The sequence below is a fragment of the Stegostoma tigrinum genome, chromosome 30 (assembly GCF_030684315.1).
Source record: "Stegostoma tigrinum isolate sSteTig4 chromosome 30, sSteTig4.hap1, whole genome shotgun sequence".
NCBI classification, from domain to species: Eukaryota; Metazoa; Chordata; class Chondrichthyes; order Orectolobiformes; family Stegostomatidae; genus Stegostoma; species Stegostoma tigrinum.
In genome coordinates, this window is record NC_081383.1 from 18811652 (window position 1) to 18833658 (window position 22007).

The 22007-nt window shown below is 42.4% G+C and overlaps 1 protein-coding gene across 2 annotated transcripts in view; it reads left to right on the plus strand.

The window, feature by feature from the left end:
* Positions 1-7292: 7292 nt before the first annotated feature.
* The window catches only part of si:zfos-943e10.1 (GRAM domain-containing protein 2B), a 79028-nt gene continuing 64313 nt past the window's right edge, over positions 7293-22007 (plus strand). Inside the window, exon 1 of one of the 2 annotated variants that reach the window (XM_048560176.2) lies at positions 7293-7505. In XM_048560176.2, coding sequence (XP_048416133.1) covers positions 7435-7505 — 71 coding nt within the window. In that variant the 5' untranslated portion in view covers positions 7293-7434. The remainder of the gene's footprint in view (positions 7506-22007) is intronic. The other variant, XM_048560174.2, reaches the window with a different exon arrangement.

Here is a 22007-nt window from a genome sequence, read left to right on the forward strand (position 1 = left end):
CCTTATGATTTCAGTGCATCACATAGCACTCTCACTTAGTTGAGGGAAAATGCAGTTGTGAAAGACCAAGTGAACCTGTAAGGTCAGCAAGTTTCAAATGAACCAGAGTTTCTTTCATAGAGTTGATGGACAAGCAGCAGCAGCAGCTGGCTGTTCCTTTTTTCCTGTGTCCAGGCATTCTTTTTCAGATGTTTTCCAGAATGAGATGGGTGTTGGTCTGTTACTATAATACCTATATTTCCTCTGAGCAGAGTAGCATAATCTTATGACCATAATCCAAAGAAGTCCTCTTTTGTTCTGGCCACACTGATATCCTATCCTTCAGCTAATATTTTTCACAATTAATATGCTTGATATGTGACTATAAATAAAGTAATTTCTTCAGTAATTTAAAATATATGCAAGTGAGTGGCTGCCAGGATGTAATGGCATGATACCAGCAATAGGTAATTTCTGATTTTTTTTCACAATGAACTTTTTCAAGCATTCACCTTTTATGACCTTGTCAAATAATAACTGTTGCATGTAATCTCTTCAGAAATCTTATGACCCCTGTAATTATGCTCATCAGCGAGTCCCAGGTGTGTGTGGACATTTCATTATTAAACCCTCAAATGCTAAAGAAACTCAGTAGGTCTGGCTGCATCTGTGGACAATGTTAAGGTTTTAATTTCAATATGACTCATCTTCTGAATAAGGTCCAAAGGATAATCTCACTCATTCAGTTGTAATAAATGTTACCATCATCCTTTTTATCTCTCAAATGCAGCCAGACCTGAGCTTCTCCAGAATTTGCTGTTTTGGATTTACCGCATCCTCAGTGGTTTTGCTTTCATTTGTTTGCTCTTTTTTTTTAACTACTTTTCGTGGGCAGGAAACTTCTGACTTCTGATAATGTACCAGACTTTTATGTTTGTCAGGAAAGCCTTGTAAATTTGGTCAAAGTGCAGAGGGATAAGTAAAAACTTTACTCTCTCAGACTGAACACTGGGTGCGGTAGTATTTTCCAGAATGGGCTGTTTTAGTGCTTGGGAGGGTCTTTTTCTAAATCTGGCAATATTGTCTATCTGTGGCTTCGTCGGAGGCTCACTGATGATGTTACCTAGAATGGTGACGAAACGTCTGAAAACGAACCTTCCAGCTCAGCAAGCAAACTCACATCCAGAACCTTAACCTGAGCTACAAATCTTCTCAAAACTTGCTATTCAAAGTCCTGTTGGATGTTTTGCACAAGAGTGCTTTGTAGGTCATTTCTGTTTATTTTTGTTTTTTTGTTCAGCTTTATTTTTTTAATTTGACTCTCACTCACTCATGCTCGCTCATCAATTGTCCAATTTGGATTTCAAACATTTGCAGAATTTTGCTTTTTTGTTGTGCTTTGGTGAATCTGTTAATGTGCTCATTCATAAAGTACTAAATTATAGTGCAGCTGTACTGTTGATGCAAGTTACTCACTTAACGTATTTGGTGGTTTCCCATAGCATTGAACACTGATCTGGACTGCTGCTGTGGCATTGAGTTAGTGCTGTGCACATCCTTGTGCAAATACTCTCTGACCCAAGTGGCGGTGCTTATATACTTTAAAGGCTGTGATCAGAACCAAACTCCATTACATGTTTCGGCATTTTTAAGTGAAAAGTTCACTTTTTTATTGTTTGGTTTTTTTATTAACAATTAATGAAGTCTAATTACTGTAGAAAGCAATGATTGTAACCTTGGCTGTTTGTTTCAATGTGTTGTACGATGGTCACTGTGTTTTCAGGCTCCTGTGTTAAATAAATCTTTCTCCATTGTGCAAGAAACTGGGAGGGGAATTTTAACCCCCAAAGTGGGTGTTGGGTTGATACAGGCAAAAAAAAATTGATTTTTGAATATCAAACAAGCCTTCAACTCACCTACCCTCCAGTTTTAATGTCGCTAACTTTTTTTAGCCACATGGAGGCCAGAATTCCTGGGCCTCTGGTTAAAAGGAACTGGGAAGAGTTGGATCCAGTCGGCACTTGACTTTTTTTTTGTAGCCCACAAACAGTATAAACAAGAGTTCCTTCAGGCTTGACAAACGTGTCTTTAATTAATAAACCAAAAACTTCCACCTTTTTTAGCATGTGATGGCAGATGTGCCATTACTCACCAGCTCCCTGCCTGAAATAATTAGCCTAGGCTGGTGCATGAAAACAACATATATTGGGAGAGGATTTTTAATAATGCGCAGATGTTACCCCCCCCCCCGCCCCTCAACCCCAGCAATGTTTGGTTCAGAGATAGGGGCAGTACCACTCCACCTCAAGCCCCACAGTCTGAAGTTATCCCCTCATACATTAATTGGGTTCAGGACATCACGCCATCCACTCACTAACACATTCAGGGCAGTAGGAATGAGTGTGCCTGCCAGATTAAAGATGCTCTCTGCTGAACAGTTCTGCCATTAACTTTTTTTGTCCTTCTTTCCTCTCAACAGATGCTACCAGACCTGATGAGTAGCTCCAACAATCTTGTTTTTTCAGCATCGGCCGTGCTTGTTTTTTGATTGAATCTTGAGATACCTCTTTGCTTTTACAGGAACCCATTTCAATCTTATCATCAATGACCACTACTCTGACCACTGAGGGTATAGCATGATAGATAATATCAATGACTAACATTGAAATGGCAGTATAGCTGAAAGTATGTATCAGTCATTCAAGCTGTTCTTGAGCACTAATGGCCCACAGTTTGTAAGTGAAGAATTTGAACACTTCAAAAGGAACACTTTTTTTTTCTTTGTACATGTTAATATCTTTGAACTGCTCAGTGTTACAAATGATTATACCCTGAAGTCCTGAGATGCTGCTTGGCCTGCTGTGTTCATCCAGCCTCACATTTTATTATCTTGGAATTCTCCAGCATCTGCAGTTCCCATTATCTCTGATACAGCTACTTGTGGCATTGCTGGCAAGAATATTACCTGCACTATAACTCTGAGGTGCATTTGTAGCGAAATTTGCCTTAATTAAAATAGCTTCTGCTATTACTTTTTGCAAGAAACACCCCTGAGAGACACTGTCTGAAACCTCGATCCATGGAGCTATTGGGCTACTTCTTTACCCAAATTAAACCTTGGAATAATGAGCAGAATCCTCCTACAGCATGTTCAAATTTTGCATTTTTAATATTTGGAGAACATAATGACAATGGAACCACAAGAGGTACTCCACTAGTGTAATGGTAATATCCCTCTGCCTGAGCTAAGGGTCCTGCGTTCAAGTTCCACTGGATTCCAACATCTCTGAACAAGTTGCTTTAGAAAATGTCTTAACGTCATGGAAATCTCACAGCTTATTGAAAATTTTTGCTTTTTGTTTGGAAAGACCTCAACACCTGAAGATTTGAGTTCAGGTATTGGGAGGTCATAGTACAGCTGTTCAGGACATTGGTTTAGCTACTTTTTGGAATATTGTGTGCAATTCTGGTTTTCCTTCCTCCTATGGAAAGGTTGAAATTTTGCCAGGGTTAGAAAAAGACTTAATGTTGCCAGGGTCGGAGTTTATAGGGAGACGCTGCAAAGGTTTGGGATTACTTTCCCTCGAGTGTCAGAAGCTGAGGGCTAACCTTTTGTAGAGGTTTATACAATATTGAGGGGCATGGGTAGGACAAACAAGGTCTTTTCTCTGGGGTTGGGCATTCAAAATTGAGGGATATAGGTTTAAAGTGAGGTGTTTGGGGTAAGATTTAAAATGGACCTTTTAGGGTCAACGTCTTCATGTAGAGGATGATGCCTGTATGGAATGAGTTACTGGAGGCTGGCATGATTACAACATTTAAAGGCATCTCTAGATGGGTATACAAATATGTAGTGTTTACAGGGATCATTCCCAAATGCGGGCAAATGGGAGTAGATTTATTTAGGATAACTAGTTGGCAGAGATGAGTTGGACTAAAGAGTCTTTCTGTTCTGTATATCTATGGCTCTACATAAGAGCAGAATTAGGCCACTTGGCCCATCAAGACTGCTCTGCCCTTTAATCATGATCAGAGGTTTCTCAACTGTTTTCCTGCTTTCTCTCCATAAACTATTTATCTCTGTTAAACATGTTTCATGACCTGGCCTTCTGCAACAGATTAATCACCCTCTGGCTGGAGAAATTTCTCCTCGCTCAGTTCTCAAGGGTTGTCCTTTTGGGGTGTGGCCTTGCATACTAGTCTCTTACTAGTGAGAACATCCATTCCCAAGTCTGTACCTTGCAGGCTTTGTAGTATTTTACAAGTTTCAATCCGGTCTACCTCATTCTTCTAAACTCAATTGCATACAGACCCCACTTCCTCAACTGCTCCGCAGGTGACAAGCCCTTCCTCCTCAGGATCATTTTCCAAGCAACTGAATCAATCCAACTCCCTATCTAGTTTAGAGCCCTATGAACAACCCTAGTTATGCATTTCACCAGGTCTGTGGTCCCAGTAGGATTCAGATGATTTATCCCAAAGCAACAGCTGCCTCTTTCCCCATTTTTGTGCCAATCTCCCATGAATTTGCGCCCAGGTCTCTGACACCAATCTTTGAACCATGTGTTTACCCTGTTGACTCTGTGCCAGTTTTCTCATGGCTAAGGGAATAATTCAGAGGTTCTGCTTTTCACGTATACTCCTTAGCTGCTCATATTCCCCTAGCAGAACTTCTTTCCTCTAGCTACCTATATCGTTGGTACCTATGTGAACCACTGAAACCTGGATCTTTCCCCTTCCCCTGCACATTTCTCTGCTGCCCTGATGAGACACCCCGAACCCTGCACCGGGCAAGTAATGTTGCCTTTTGAGACTTCTGCTTCTGTCGACCAGAACAGTAACTATTCCCCTGACAATGCTATCCTTGATTTTTAAACTACATTTCTCATTTAATTATCCCCTCTCGAATGGCTCCCTGTACCACGGTCAATTTGTTCACCCTCCCTACAGCACTGCGCTCAGTGACACAGGGAGAAAGAATCTCAAACCTGTTAAGCTGAAGGAACCTCGGCCCTCTCTTATGGATGCCTCTGTCTACCTCCCTGGTAGTCATGCCTTCCTCTCCTTGACCATTGGCTGAATGTGTGTGTTAATCTGAGGGGCATGACTGCCTCCTGTAATACAGCATCAAGGTAACTGGACCATCTGTGTTGCTGCATGCAAAGCTCAGACTCCAGCTCATCAACTCACAGCTGGACTTCCTCAAACATCCTACAGGTATGGTCAGTATGAACCACACTGAGGTACACCAGCTCCACCATCATGCAGGTACAATGCACAATGCCTGGCTCAACATCTCTTATTTTAATTACTTAGGTCTTAATTTGCTTCTTTTAAAGTGTAACTGGTCTTTTTAGTTTGTGGTCTATAAATATTTCCTCTGTTTATAGGTTAGTTTCAGATTGAATATACAGGTAGCTACTCATTTGACTATCACCAGTGAATTTGCAGTTTACCTGTAATGTCAATCTTTTGTGCTGTGCACTTAATCCTGGGCTTTAACTTATCCTTTTTTTAAAAAAAAAATAAATTTTACAAGCTGAGCCAAGCAAGCAAAACTACCTCTCCCCCACCCCCCCACCCCGCCCCCCTGCCCTGAGTTTTCACGCTGGCTTGAAGTTCCCTGAACTGTATACACACTCAGTTGTGACTCACTTTGGATGTGATCTCTTCTCCCTGACCATGCACAACATCGAAGACATCCAGTATGGATGTATTAAAGAAAATTGTCAGAATTCACATGACACCAGGTTCTAGTCCAACTGCTTTATTTAAAACCACCAACTATTTGGAGCATGCCTATTTGTCATATCAATTATGTGCCACAAGAGATAAAGTTTCAAATGGTTATTAATGAGGCATGTTATTGATCCTGGGCCAATGGAAAACATTTATTTCTAACAAACTTGAGTATTGATGCTTTATGGGACCAAGTTCAAGAAAGAACAGAGGAAAATCTTTCGGCAGATTGAAAGGCAAATGCATTCTGAGGGCTCATATATAGTATGGTTGAGTGCAAGAGTAAAGAAGCTTCAATAAAATGTTACTAATTCCATAATTTGTGCATTTGTATTCAGTGGTGCAAGTCCTCTTTTAGAATGGGAATAAAATCCATAGGGATAGCCATGTGGAGATTCTTCAGAAAGATGCAAAGGAGGGAATTATGAATTACAGTTAAATTACTTTGCAGCCTTACTTTCCTTCCCAATTCTCAAACCTCATCCAATCTTCTAATCCCACCACTCTTCCATCCGTTGAACTATCTTTTTGTGAAATTTGTCCCCACATTGGCTGCCAATCAAGCAGTTCTCAGCCTTTGGCTATCCCTCCCAACATCTCTTTCAATTTGGCACCCATTGTTTTGAATGCCTCTGAAGCCACCCCCACTGCCCCGCGGGATGTTTTGCTCTGTTTAAAAAGTATTGTATCAGTGCAAGCTATCATTTGTGGGAAAGACTTCAATATTTTCGAATCAACCTGTTCAGAGGTGTTATTACATATCTCTGAAGATGGTGGGACTTGATCTGGGGAGCCTTCTGGCTCAAAGATAAGGACATTACCACTGCACCATAAGAAGCCTATCGGGAAAGATTTAAAGTACAACCCGAAATCATGCTATTGCATGGTGAGTGGGAATTGATTATTCTACCCTTTTAAGGGCAACTTGCATGAATAAGTCGAGTTGATAAGATGCAAGACAGCAATGTGAGGAACAGAACTGTCCGATTTGCTCTTGCAAAGAACTGGTGCAGATGCAATATTATGTCTGGTTGTATTTTCTGTTCTGTCGGAGGGTCACCGGACCCGAAACATTAACTGACTCTCTTTCTTCACAGATGCTGCTAGACCTACTGAGCCTTTCCAGCAACTTCTGTTTTTGTTCCAGATGCAATATTATGTTCGGTTGTATTTTCTTCAGGCCTAAGATGAGAGTGAGCCAGGATTTATCCAGCAATTTCTGTTCTGGTTTCACATCTTTAGCATCCGTAGTTCTTCGTTTTATTTCAAATCCTCAGTATCTGCAACACTATACTTTTGTGTGTGTGTGTGTGTGTGTGTGTGTGCGCGCTCTTGCTCACGCTTTAAAGAAAGTAATCGGATTGCAAATTAGTTGGAGCGCGATGGTGCTTTATTTATTTTTAAAAAAATCAACTTGCCCAGGAATGTTATAGCGCAGTTGGGACAGGAACCCAGAGCTGTCAGCAAGGTGGGTGCAGAGGCTGGGTCATTAACCACTGCCCTTATTCAGCCACAGAGACATTCCCCACTCGGCAAACAGTTGAAGCTGTGCAGAACCAGGTGAGTTCGCGTTGACTGCCTGAAATGAATAGAGTTGGGATTGAGAATCTTGATTCTCTCATTGGTTAAACTGGCTAAAATGTTCCCTCCCACAGATAAGCGTGATACCTACCGGAAACATAAGCGATTAGAGCCAGGCAACTGGGTCAAAGCGAAATGTATGAGATTTTAGAGAACACCAAACACTCAGTTAAAACAGGATTCTGGAAGCGCCACCAAAGCAGAAGGTAAAATAAATTTATACACGGAGGTTAAGATTCGAAAGGCATGGATCGTAATTAGTTTCAATAAGGGCATTTTGGTATTGAGTAACTTTGATTTTTTTAAAGGAAGCTCCTAGTGATGAGCTTGTCAAGAGTAAGATGCGTTAATACATCTTTAACATCCTTACTTGATAAAAACGAGTATACAGTGTCCCCATAAATTGTTGGAAAGGGGGTGTAGAGAAGCTTCGAATTTTAACACGGGATTGCAACTGTGTCTAAATTCACATGTACACTGTGTACTTGTTTTATTTCAATGTCTAAAACGTGCAGCTCCATGTATCCATTTTCATAAGGGAGGGAAGGCGGCATATTTTCAGTACAGTTTTCCCATCCTTTCATTGCTGGTCATTCACCACAATAGACTTAATCACATTTCCTTCCCTTAATGAGCTTACTTTTGTCTGCTAAAATATTCGTTCATTGATGCCTAGCCTCAAAACCCTTCCTCCACTGGAACTCTCTTTTTTTGAAAACTTTCTCTCCCCTTCATGTAAACTGCTGTAGCTAATCTCCTCAAGGCACTTTTCCTGTTTGCAAGCTGTTTCAGGCTTTTCCTTCTTACCTAGTTAGGAAACTAGCATCTCTACGAAAATTATCCTTTGCCTAGTCTTCAGAATCTCGTTTGCTTTTCTCATCATTCATTGTGTTGGCCTTTAACATCTAGGCTTAGTTGTGCATGCCTTTCTGTCTTGATTCTTCTCCTTCTCAGTTCTGTCTTGGCCTTCCATCAGTGTTTTGAAATTTGTTTATTTTTGAAAAACTTATCAACAAAATACTCAGTTTTATACATTTGGACAGGTACACGTGCAGGAAATGTTTAGAGGGATATGGGCTAAACACAGGCAAATGCCAGTTTCGGAAATGTGGTCAGCATGGATGAGTTGGGCTGAAGGGTCTGTTTCTGTGCTGTATGACTCTGGCTCTTCTTAATAATCAATGCCGCTGTGGTTAAGGAGCAGTGACAATGATCTTAGTATTATAGAATTTTGTGTTCCATTTGAAAGTGTGGGTCTAGAGTGAGTGTTTTAAATCTAAAGCAAAATAACTATACAAATGAGGACAAAGCTGGCAAAGTTACTTGGGGAAACCGTTAAATGGTAGGACAGGTAGTGGTGCAGTGACCACCCTTTTAAGGAAGATAATTATTAATTCTCAGTAATTTATTTATGCCAGTGAGAAAGAAAGATCCTTTGAGAAGGCAACATAGCCAGATAAAGAGCTTAGGGATAGTTTCAAATTGAAAGAACACTGTACAATTAAACAAAGACGACTGGATAGTCTGAAGGTTGGGCAGGTTTAAGAACCAGTAAGGAATTACTTGATAAGGGCGAAAGTAGACTGTGATAAAGCTAGGTAGTAATGTACAAATAGGAGTTTCTGCAAGTATTTAAATTGGAAACATGTATCTGAAGCTAGTGTTGGTCCTGTAGAGCTTAAGTCTGGAGAATCGATAATGGTAATGGAAGCGGTGTTGAACAAGTATTTTGTCTGTGTCCTCTCTTTAAAGACTTAGAAAATTTCCTAAAAATACTTAAAATGAGAGGTGAAAGTGAGAGAGAAATCTTAAAGCAATCAATAATACTACTGGGTAAAGTATTAGACCTAAAGGTTCAAAGGTCAGCTAGACCACATGACCTGCATGCTAAGGTCTTAAAAGAAGTGGCCGCATAAATGTGTATCGATTTATAACCTTCCAAAATTCCTTAGATTCTGAATAAGTCCCAGTGGATTAGAAAGTGATGAATGAAAGATGTTTATTCAAGAAAACAGAAAAGTATGCCCTAGCATCTAGCATCTGTCACAGTGACGTTGTTAGAATCCATTTTTAGGAATGTTTTAATAGGATGCTTTAAAAAAAAATGTAATGTGTTGATGCAGAGTTTACATCGCTTGGTAAAAGACATTTCATTCAAGTGATTTATTCACGATTTTTTTTTGCAAGTAACAAGCCAGGTGAGTTAAGAGGCCTTTTTTGGATGTTACTGTATATGAATTTTCAAAAGGCACTTAAGAGAGTGCCACATCAAAACTTAGATTTGGCCTTATTTGAAGAAAAGGATATTCTTGCATTAAAACCAGTTCAGAGGAGATTTGTTTGAGTCCATTCTGATTTATTTTTAAAGAAAGGTTGAAGAGGCTGTGCCTGTACCCACTGAAGTTTAGAAGAGTGAAAGGTGAGCTTATTGAAACATAGTAGATTCTAAGATGCCTTCAGAGTGGATTTCAGTGAAATTTCCTCCCGTGGAGAAAACCTGAAAAGGAAACCTGGTTAAAGAATGAGGTTGCGCAGTGTGGAGCAGGAGGAACACAGCAGGCCAGGCAACATCAGAGGAGTAGGAAAGTTGACGTTTTGGGTCAGGACCCTTCTTCAGAAATGGGGGAGGGGGAAGGGAGCTGGGAAATAAATAGAGAGGAGGGATGGGGCTGGGGAAGGTAGGGTGGGATAGTGATAAGTGAGTGCAGGTAGGCAGTGGGTGGGGATTTTCAGCCAGGTGGGAGAGAACATGGCACGTTGCCTCAAGTCAAGAAGGCGGCGATGAGAGGGAGGGATGGTCATGGGATGAGGCTGGGGGGTGGGGAGGTTTTGAAACTAGTGAAGTCCACATTGAGACCACTGATTGTAGGCTTCCAAGGCAGAATATGACATGCAGCTCCTCCAGTTTCCAGGTGGCGTCGTTGTGACACTGGAGGAGGCCCAGGATGGACATGTCACCCAGGGAGTGGAAGGGGGAGTTGAAGTGGTTTGCGACTGTAAGGTGTTGTCATTTGTCGCGAATAGAGCGTAGGTGCTCCGCAAAACAGTCTCCAAGCCTCCGCTTGGCCACACCAATGTAGAGGATGCCTCATCAGAAGCAGTGGATGCAATAGATCACATGAGCGGATATGCAGGTGAACATCTGTCCGATGTGGAAGGTTTTTTTGGTTACTTGGATGGGGTTGAGGGGTGAGGTGTAGGGGCAGGTGTAGCACCTCCTGCGGTTGCAGGGTAAGGTGCCGGGGGTGGTGTGGCTAGTGGGAAGTGTGGAGCGGATGAGGGAGATGCAGAGAGAGCGGTCCCTCCATAAAGCAGATAGGGGTGGGGAGGGAAATATATCTTTAGTTGTGGGGTCAGATTGCAGGTGGCGGAAGTGGCGGAGAATGATTGAATCCGGAGTTTAGTGGGGTGATAAGTGAGGACAAGAGGAATTCTGTCTTTGTCTTTGTTTTTGTTGCAGGGAGGGGAGGTGAAGGCAGATGTGCAGGAAATGCAAGAGATGCGGTCAAGTGCATTTCTGAGCACTGAAGTTGGGGGCGAGGGTGGAGGTTGTGATCCTGGGATGTTCAGGAGTGGAATGCCCCATCTTGGGAGCAGATGCGGCAGAGGTGGAGAAATTGGGAATAGGGGATCACTTTCTTGCAGGAAGGTGATGTGGGAGTTGGTGGGCTTGAAATAGATATCAGTTTTGAGATGATCACCAGAGATGTGGAGGGAGAGATATCAAAGGTGAGCAGGTCAGGCAGCATCAGAGGAGCAGGAAAGCTAATGTTTCTGGTTGAGACCAGGTCAGGCAGCATCCTTCATCCAGCAGGATACCTCCAGTTCCAAATTGTGTTATCGCTGACTCCAGCATCAGCAGTTCTTACTATCGCTTAAGAATGAGGTTTCCTTTTTCAAGTCAGAGATGAATACTTTTTCCTCCTGAGGGTCATTAGTATCTGGAGTCTTTGCAGAAAGCAGTGGAAGCTGTGTTCTTGAATTTATTGCACCCTGAGTAAGATGGGTTTTTTTAAATACAAGACAGTAGAATTAAAACTAGAGAGATCAACCATGATATCATCAAATGGGGGCTGAATAGCCTCTCCGACCCCTCCGTTCCTAAGATAATCTGATTCTCATTTCTGCTCATTCATGAGATGTGCTTAGGTCAGCATTTATTGTTCATCCCTTGTTGCTCAAACATGCAGTTAAGAATCAACCATACTGTTAATGGTCTGGCATCCCATATAGGCCAGACCAGGTAAGAATTGCAGATTAATTCCTTTAAAAGATATAAGTGAATCAGATTTGTCTCTTACATGAATTGGCAATGATCAAAATTAGTCAAGACTTGCATTCTAGATTTTCATTGAATTCAAATTTTGCCATCTGCCGTGGTGGGATTCAAACCCACATCCCCAGTGATGTTAGCTTGGGATTCTGGATGACTAGCCCAGTGATATTACAGTAAATATTTAATATTCTGGTCTTGCAATAAGATAAAAGAAAACAAGGCATTGAAATAAGTGTATGCTTGGAATAAGAGCAAAATAAAATATGCAGTATGCAAAAGAAGTTGAAATGCTTCATGGGCAGAAGGGGTTGCATTTAGAACATAGAACATAGAACATAGAACAGTACAGCACAGAACAGGCCCTTCAGCCCACAATGTTGTGCCGACCATTGATCCTCATGTATACACCCTCAAATTTCTGTGACCATATGCATGTCCAGCAGTCTCTTAAATGACCCCAATGACCTTGCTTCCACAACTGCTGCTGGCAACGCATTCCATGCTCTCACAACTCTCTGCGTAAAGAACCTGCCTCTGACATCCCCTCTATACTTTCCACCAACCAGCTTAAAACTATGACCCCTCGTGCTAGCCATTTCTGCCCTGGGAAATAGTCTCTGGCTATCAACTCTATCTATGCCTTTCATTATCTGGTATTGTATGTCTACAATGTCTATATATTGTCTATTGAGTATCTAAGGATATATTTTTCATTGCAGCAATAATGTCAAAAAGAAATCATTTCGTTTAGTACTGAAACTAAAGTTTTTTTAAAAAATCCAGAGTGAGGGTCCAAGGGTCTGGACTTGCGCAGTATTGAAATATTCATTTTCCTGAGTGATCGCTATATAGTCAATGCTATTTTTAAAATCCAAAGTTTATGATCTATCTCTTGAAGCCATTTCTCGTAATTATTGCCTTTGTGCAAGGAAACCTGAAGGTGTAGTTACAATTGGTTTCAAGGTTCAAGGTATTTTGATGAATTGTGAAGCAAAGATGAGGTCTTTCACCAAGAGCGACACATATCCGAGCTTCCTGTGGTTTTCGTGCATCACAATGATTGGCTGCTTCCCAGAGGGTGAACTGTAATACACAATAGAAGGTAGTTAAGTGATTTCAGAACATGTACTTTTAAACCGAAAAAAATCTTCTGTTGATAAAACCAGGGTTATTCGTATATTAAGATCCATCAAATATGTTGGAGTTGAATGTTGCAACTGCCGTTGAGTTAGTTGCTTTGATGTAGTCTCAAATTGAGAAGGTAGCTCAGAACTCACCTAGGTTGCAAATAATATTGCACTATTTATTTGTCTTATTTTAATTTACCTACTTTATGTACTTAAGTATGTGCTGTTCTCTGCCTCAGTATTTGCAAATTTGTAGGTTTTAGGAATTAATGTAACAGCAACAGTGATTTTAAATAAGATGAGAACGTGTTTACAGTACAGAGGTCTATGCTTCTGTTTACATCTTATCTGAATGTCTGCTATAAGTAACAAAACCTTTTCTCCCCCAATACTGATGTCCTTAATTATTCAATTGTTAAAACCATATTCTGTACGCCATATGGTTCACTAATATCCTTTTAGAAAAGGAAACCACCATCCTTACCTGGCCTGGCCTACATGTGACTCCAGGCCCACAGCAATGTGGTCGGCCGACTGCAGCTTTTCTTAAAAACTGTCTTTTAAAAACAATGTAGTGGGGAAGGGTATTTTGAGAATCCTTTGTGCTGTACTTGGGTCTGCTCTGCATACACAACAGTGCCTATAGGGCAATTCAAGGGGGTATGTCCCCAGAGAATGGGGGGTGGAATGTGAGACTCACTGCCCCAGCAAGTGGTTGAGGTGAATCGTGTCTTTTCCCTCGGGGGATTTCAAGACTAGGGAGTATACCTCTAGGGTGGGAAGGGAAAGAATTTAATAAAGACATGAAGGGCAACTTGCACAGTGGTTTGTGTGTGGAATGACCTTCCAGAGAAAGTGGTGGATGCACCTACGGTTACAGTGTTTAAAAGACATTTGGATAAGTACATGAATAAAAAATGTTTGGAGGGATATGGGCCAAATGCATGCAGGTGGGAACTGCAGATGCTGGAGAATCCGAGATTACACAGTGTGGGGCTGGATGAACACAGCAGGCCGAGCAGCATCTTAGGAGCACAAAAGCTGATGTTTCGGGCCTAGACCCTTCATCAGAAACAGGGGGATGGGGAGAGGGTTCTGATCCCCTGAGGTTTGCCCGGAGGGAGAAGGGTAACTTCTTCAGGTTAGGCATCCCTGGAAGAGGCTTCGCAGTGAGGTTAAAAATTGTATCAGAGATAATGGGCTCCGGACAAACCTCGGGATCAGAACCCTTTTTTCCACCCCCCTTACCCTTTACTGATGAAGGGTCTAGGCCCGAAACGTCAGCTTTTGTGCTCCTAAGATGCTGCTTAGCCTGCTGTGTTCATCCGGCTCCACACTTTGTTATCGCAGGTGGGACTAGTTTAATTTGGGATCATGGTCAGCATGGATTGGTTGGACTGATTGATTTGTTTCCGTGCTGGATGTCCCTATGATACATTTAAGGGTTGGGGGCACTGAGGACACATGAGGGAGAAGGAAATGGATAAAAACGATCAGAGGGAGCAGATTTTTTTGACGACATTTTTGGGGGGTCTTCGATGAGACGCTCGGTCATCATTTCCATTCTTCTGGGTTTCCCCAGTACTGATTCCTCAGCAATGGAGATACCTCAGTGAGAGAATTTGGGGAGGGAGTGCTGAGGATTGTTTTGTCGCTCTGTCTTGGGAGAATGGCTGTTGAATGTGTCGGAAAGTGTGATTATCACTGCTTGTTGGTTAACTGTCTAAATCTTATCTGCAGTTTGTATCTAAACTACAGCTTTTCTTGAATCAATAGCATAGTGAAGAAGGTGTGTGGTACGCTTGCCTTTGGTCCATGCATTGCGATTAGGAGTTGGAAGGTCATGTTGTGGTTGTACAGGACATTGGTTAGACCACTTTTGGAATACTGTGTGCAATTCTGGTCTCCCTGCTATAGGAAGGATGTTGGGAAGCCTAAAAGGGTTGAGGAAAAAAAATTACAAGGGTATTGCCAGTGTTGGAAGGTTAGAACTATAGGGAGAGGCTGAACAGACTTGGGCTATTTTGCCTGGAGCGCCGTCAGCCGACGGGTAACCCTGTTGAGATTTATAAAACCATGAGGGGCATGGATAGGGTGAATACCCAAAGTCTTTTCCCTGGGGCGAGGCACTCCAAAACTAGCAGGCACAGGTTTAAGGTGGGGGAATGATTTAAAAAGGGCAACTTTTTCACACACAGGGTGGTCCGTGTATGGAATGAGCTGCCAGAAGGAGTGATGGAAGCTGGTACAATTACAACATTTAAAAGGCATCTGGATTGATATGTGAATAGGAAGGGGTTAGAGGGATATAGGCAAAATGCTGGCAATTGGCAGCAGATTTATTTAGGATGTCTGGTTGACATGGATGAATTGGACTGAAGGCTCTGTTTCTGTGCTGTACATCTCTATGACTCTTAAATGTCCTCTGGGCAATTACCGATGACAATAAATGCTGGCCTACCGAGTGATGCCCACGTCGTGTGAATAACTATAAGATATATACATTCCTGTAAAGGCTAGTTTAAGTACAGTAAGAATGATGAACTGATGTACATTTGTTACTTGTGTAGACACCATTTATTTTATGGCTATTCAAGAATAAATGCATGATGACTGAAGCAAGAACAGTTACACAGGCTGAAAAATTTGACTACGTTTCACGAATAACCCATAAATCCTCAGGATTTTTGTTTGCGAGGTATGTTGTGTAGAGAGAGGTTTTAATGAATATGTAGACAAACCTCTGAAGCCGGCTGTGATACGACTGTCACTTCAAAAGTTGCGTGTTTCTACGAAGTTGGATCATGTACGGCTTGGAATGTGTTGGTGTGTAGTCTCACTATCATGGAACAATAAGTGTGTTGCTGAACAGTAACTAGGAAGCCTGGCCTAAACTTTTATCGAGATCTGAAGAGCACACACTAGAACCTGATCCAGCATGTTGATTTTTGGATGCGGTTTCTGATCCATTTAGAAATTGTCTCAAAAGTGATCACCCTCCTATAAATTGCCTCACGCGGCTCCATTTCTACATGTCCAAACACGACCAGTACATCTCCAGCGATGATGACTTGTCGTCTTGCTTTTGGTAAAATTTATCCTTGTCTTCTGTCTTTTCCCAATTGATTCATTACTCTGTATTTTTGGCTATGAAAGCTAGATTGTGCCTTTTGACTTCATTATCATTGTCTGCTGTTGTAAGTATCTCTTGTGCCCCAAAAGTCAGAGAATGCCTTTACCTTACAGAACGTCTTGGGAAATGTAGAAATTGAGCAGTTGGCCCTAACTTGCTGTATTTGTATTAACTGAAATTAGAGTAGATGGGAATTCCTCTGTGGGGTTCAGCGAATGTACGATTGAACGATGTTTGTTTAGCGATAAGTGGGTTAGTAAACAGTATGGCTACAAACAATATGCCATGCTTTTACAAATTGTGGTCATGACCTCCATAGTGGGGTCACCAGCCAAAATCTTGGAGTTGCAGTCTCCAAAACAGGAATGTGTGCAGCGTCTTTAAATCTGTCTTATTTTGTTTAGCAGGCATGGTAGAGCTGGCCAGTCCTTAAGGCCTGAATCCTGTACTGAAAAACCCAGCAGAGAGTTTTTCTTATTACCAAACTGTGCAGATTAAACAGCTCCTGCCCTGCTCTCTCTTGTCCCCTATCCACCCACCAATACCACCACCTCCACACCCACAAAATACCACTGTCATAATTCTTCATCACCCCCTCCAGCATAGTAGTTTCAGCCCTCCCCTCCCAAACACCACAATGGGAAAACTTTAAGTATGTACGCTTCTATTGTCATCTCACAAACTCAAATTAACAAAGCTACATTGCCCAAACTGAATTTTAACAGGTACTTGAGCCTTTGTAGGATTAATTGTCATCTTGATGATGAACACTACTGTACTGTTTCTAAATAACCTTGCAATTGTGCTGACTTTAGACTGACTGAACCAAGAGAAAGTCAGCCTCCACCACATTGTTCACGACTCTGTTAAAGGTGCATCAAAATGTATCTGTATGTAGTCTGTTTTCACAAGTTGTGAATTGTATAAGAATTGAATGGAGGGTTCAACGCACTAATCTGTGCTCCAAGCCTTGGTTTATTAGATGCACTGCCACCCAAATACAACGACAGCAATTGTAACATGCCAGGACCTTCTGAACTTGTTGTTCTCTTCTTGGCTTATGAGTGTCTGATTCTCCATGTCCTACAGGCCAAAAGGGGAGCTCTTGTATGCACTGTGCCCAGCATGGAAAAATCAATAAATTGCTTTTTAATTCTACATGATGGCTTTCATTGACCTTTCAACAAATGCAAGGTGAGTCTGCATATGAATGCTTATGAGGCCCAGATCTACACTTTAATTACTTCCTTTCATCTCATGACTACATCAATTGGATGACCTGCCTACCCCAAGATATGCCCATAGAATGTGGAGAAATGTGAAGTTCGGCACTTTGGCAGGAAGAATAGAGGTGCTGAATATTGTTTAAATGCAGAAAACCATTTGGCTAAGGAAGCATATTCTGGTATCGGAGTCAATCCAGAGAAGGTCCACGGGTTTATTACCAGCTATGGAGAGAATGCCTTATGAGAAAATGTTCAGTAGATTGGGCCTGGACTTTTTGGAATATAGAAGAATGAGAGATGACCTGATTGAAACCTACAGGATTCATAAGGGACTTGACAAGGTGGATGCAGAAATGTTGTTTCCCCTTGTGGGACAGTTTAGAATCAGAGGGCATAAACTCAAAGTAAGAGTCATAAAGTCATATAGCACAGAAACTGACCCTTTGGTCCAACTAGTCTATGCTGAACGTAATCTCAAACTACCTAAATAAAAACTGTGAGATGTAAGAACTGTGGATGCTTTAAATCAGGAACAAAAACAGAAGTTGCTGGAAAAGCTCACCAGATCTGGCAGCATCTGTGAAGAAAACGTCAGAGTTAACTTTTTAGGTTCGGTGACCCTTCTTTAGAACTGATGGTAGCTGGGAAAAAGTTGGTTTATTTGCAAAAGACAAGCAAGGGGACGAGTTGGGAGTAAATGATAGGATAAAAGATAGAGTCCGAAGAGAGAGAAGAGCAGTTGGATAGACAAAGGAGTTGGTAACGATCTGTCTAGAAGGGTGAATAGCGGTTAATGAGACTGGCGCTAACAATAGGTAGTGTGTAACGGTAGGCTGTGTGATAACAAGGCCTGGTGTATGGGGTAGGGGGCTAGCACATGGGAAAGTTTCAAACCTAGTGTGATCTTATTGAATGGTGGAGCAGACTGAACAGGCCTATTTCTGCTCCTATGTCTTACGGTCTTTTTAGAACATAGAACAGTACAGCACAGAACAGGCCCTTCAGCCCATGATGTTGTGCCGACCATTGATCCTCATGTATGCACCCTCAAATTTCTGTGACCATATGCATGTCCAGCAGTCTCTTAAATGACCCCAATGACCTTGCTTCCACAACTGCTGCTGGCAACGCATTCCATGCTCTCACAACTCTCTGTGTAAAGAACCCGCCTCTGACATCCCCTCTATACTTTCCACCAACCAGCTTAAAACTATCAGAGATAATGGGAACTGCAGATGCTGGAGAATTCCAAGATAATAAAATGTGAGGCTGCCAGCCTCACATTTTATCAGCTTAAAACTATGACCCCTTGTATTAGCCTTTACTGCCCTGGGAAATAGTCTCTGGCTATCAACTTTATCTATGCCTCTCATTATCTTGTATATCTCAATTAGGTCCCCTCTCCTCCTCCTTTTCTCCAATGAAAAGAGTCCGAGCTCAGTCAACCTCTCTTCTTAAGATAAGCCCTCCAGTCCAGGCAGCATCCTGGTAAACTTCCTCTGAACCCTCTCCAAAGCAGCCACATCTTTCCTATAATAGGGCGACCAGAACTGGACGCAGTATTCCAAGTGCGGTCTAACCAAAGTTTTATACAGCTGCAACAAGATCTCACTACTCTTAAACTCAATCCCCCTGTTAATGAAAGCCAAAACACCATTTGCTTTCTTAACAACCCTGTCCACTTGGGTGGCCATTTTAAGGGATCTATGTATCTGCACACCAAGATCCCTCTGTTCCTCCACGCTGCCAAGAATCCTATCCTTAATCTTGTTCTCAGCTTTCAAATTCGACCTTCCAAAATGCATCACCTTGCACTTATCCAGGTTGAACTCCATCTGCCACCTCTCAGCCCATCTCTGCATCCTGTCAATGTCCCGCTGCAGCCTACAACAGCCCTCTATACTGTCAACGACACCTCCAACCTTTGTGTCGTCTGCAAACTTGCTGACCCATCCTTCAATCCCCTCATCCAAGTCATTAATAAAAATTACAAACAGTAGAGGGCCAAGGACAGAGCCCTGTGGAACACCACTCACCACTAACTTCCAGGCAGAATATTTTCCTTCTACTACCACTCGCTGTCTTCTGTTGGCCAGCCATTTCTGTATCCAGACAGCTAAGTTCCCCTCAATCCCATTCCTCCTGACCTTCTGAATGAGCCTACCATGGGGTACCTTATCAAATGCCTTACTGAAGTCCATATACACCACATCCACAGCTCGACCCTCCAACTTTTCTAGTCACATCCTCAAAGAACTCGATGGTTAGTGAGGCATGACCTGCCCCCCTCAAAGCGGTGTTGACTGCATATGATCAAGCCATGCTCTTCCAGATGGTCATAAATCCTATCCCTCGGAATCCTTTCTAACACCTTGCAGATGACAGATGTGAGACTTAGTGGTCTGTAATTGCTGGGGATTTCCCTATTTCCTCTCTTGAAGAGAGGAATTACATTTGCCTCTCTCCAGTCCTCAGGTACGACTCCAGTGGAGAGCGAGGATGCAAAGATCTTTGCAAGTGGCGAAGCAATTGCATTTCTCGCTTCCCAAAGCAGTCGAGGACAAATCTGGTCCGGGCCTGGCGATTTGTCAATCTTAATGTTTGACAAAATTTTCAGCACATCAGCTTCCTCTATCTCTATCCACTCCAGCATGCACACCTGCTCTTCAAAGGTTTCATTCACTACAAAGTTTGTTTCTTTCGTAAAGACAGAAGCAAAAAACTCATTTAGGGCTTCCCCTACCTCCTCAGACTCCACACACAAGTTCCCTATGCTATCCCTGATCGGCCCTACTCTTTCTTTGACCATTCTCTTATTCCTCACATAAGTGTAAAATGCCTTTGTGTTCTCCCTAATTCATTCTGCCAAGCCTTTCTCGTGCCCCCTCCTGGCTCTCCTCAGACCATTTTTGAGCTCCTTCCTTGCCTGCGTGTAATCCTCTCTAGCTGAACTTGACCCTAGCTTTCTCCACCTTATGTAAGCTACCTTCTTCCTTTTGACGAGAAGCTCCACCTCTCTCGTCATCCAAGGTTCCTTTATCTTACCCCTTCTTGCCTGTCTCAGAGGGACATATTTACTCATCACTCGCAACTACTGTTCCTTAAACAGTCTCCCCATGTCTATAGTGCCCTTACCATGGAACAATTGCTCCCAGTCCATGCTTCCTAACTCATGTCTAATCGCGTCATAGTTTCCTTTTCCCCAATTAAATATCCTCCCATTTAGCCTAATCTTCTCCTTCTCCATAGCTATGTAGAATGTGAGGCAGTTATGGTCACTATCACCAAAATGCTCTCCCACCACAAGATCTGATACCTGCCCCAGCTCGTTTCCAAGCACCAAGTCTAGAATGGCCTCTCCCCTTGTCGGCCTGTCAACGTACTGAGTTAGGAAACCCTCCTGAACACGCCTTACAAATCAAATCACCTCCATTCAAATCTTCTGCTCGAAGGAGGTTCCAATCAATATTAGGAAAGTTAAAGTCACCCATTACAACAACCCTACTACGTGCACACTTTTCCAAAATCTGTCGACCTATGCTTTCTTCAATCTCCCTGCTGCTATTGGGGGGGCCTGTAGTAAACCCCTAACGAGGTGACTGCTCCCTTGCTGTTCCTAATTTCCACCCTTACTGACTCAGTAGGCAGATCTTCCTCGACAACGGAAGCTTCTGTAGCTGTGATACCCTCTCTGATTAGTAGTGCTACACCCCCTCCTCTTTTTTCCCCCCCTCCCTATTCTTTTTAAATGCTTTAAACCCTGGAACATCCAGCAACCATTCCTGCCCCTGAGAAACCCATGTCTCTGTTATGGTCACAACATCATAGCACCAGGTACTGATCCATGCTCTAAGTTCATCACTTTTATTCCTGATACTCCTTGCATTAAAGCAAACACACTTTAACTGATCCCTTGGTTCCTTCCCAGGAAAATCCTTCCCACTAGCTGGTCTACCTCTTGCTACTGCCTCACCTGCATCAACTTTTCGAAGCAAAATAGACCATTCACTCCCTTTTGCCAGCTCCAGAAATGAAATGAGGTAGAATTTCAGAGCTTTGGTCTTTCCACTCTCTATTATTTTTGTTCCTCCCATTTCACCTATCAATGGTAGCAAAGCTTTTGATTCTGTTCTGAGGAAGGGTCACCGGACCCGAAGCATTAACTCTGTTTTTTTTCCTTCACAGGTGCTAAGCTTTCCAGCAACTTCATTTTTGTTGCTTTTGATTCTAATTTACAGTACTCTGTGGAAAAAAAATATTCCTTGATATTTCAATTGCCTCCACATAATGATTCACCACTAAAATAGCAACTTATAGGCTAATTATTGTTTCAATTAGTTAGTCAGTAATTTAAATTTTGGATTTTTTTTCAAACATTAGTTGCTACACTGTTTACTGCCACATGACTCTAGTTCAGTGTATTATGGGTGATATTCCGCTGTTCCTGCAGCCAATCTGTATGAAATGAGTTTGGCTACTTTGTTACCTTCCACTGGCTCCCAGAAGTACAGAAATCCATTGTTGTTTTTGTATCAGGCTAGTAAGAATGAATTTGAATCCCTGGAGTGTGGAAACAGGCAGGCTCTTCGGCCCAACAAACCCACATCGAACCTGAGAACATCCCACCCAGAGTCATCCCCCTGTAACCCACCTAATCTACATCTCCCTGAACACGGTGGGCAATTTAGCGTGGCCAATCTGCCTAGCCTGCACATCTTTTGGACTGTGGGAGGAAACCGGAGCACCCCAAGTAAACCCACACGGACACAGGGAGAACGGTCAAACTCCACACAGACAGTTGCCTGAGGCTGGGATTGAACCTGGGTCCCTGTTGCTGTGAGGCTGCAGTGTTAACCACTGCCGCCCCAAACCTCTGGGTTTATATTAATTTGCAAACATGCAAAGACTCTGGAACTGAAGGAGAACCACCTCCCCACTCTTCTGGG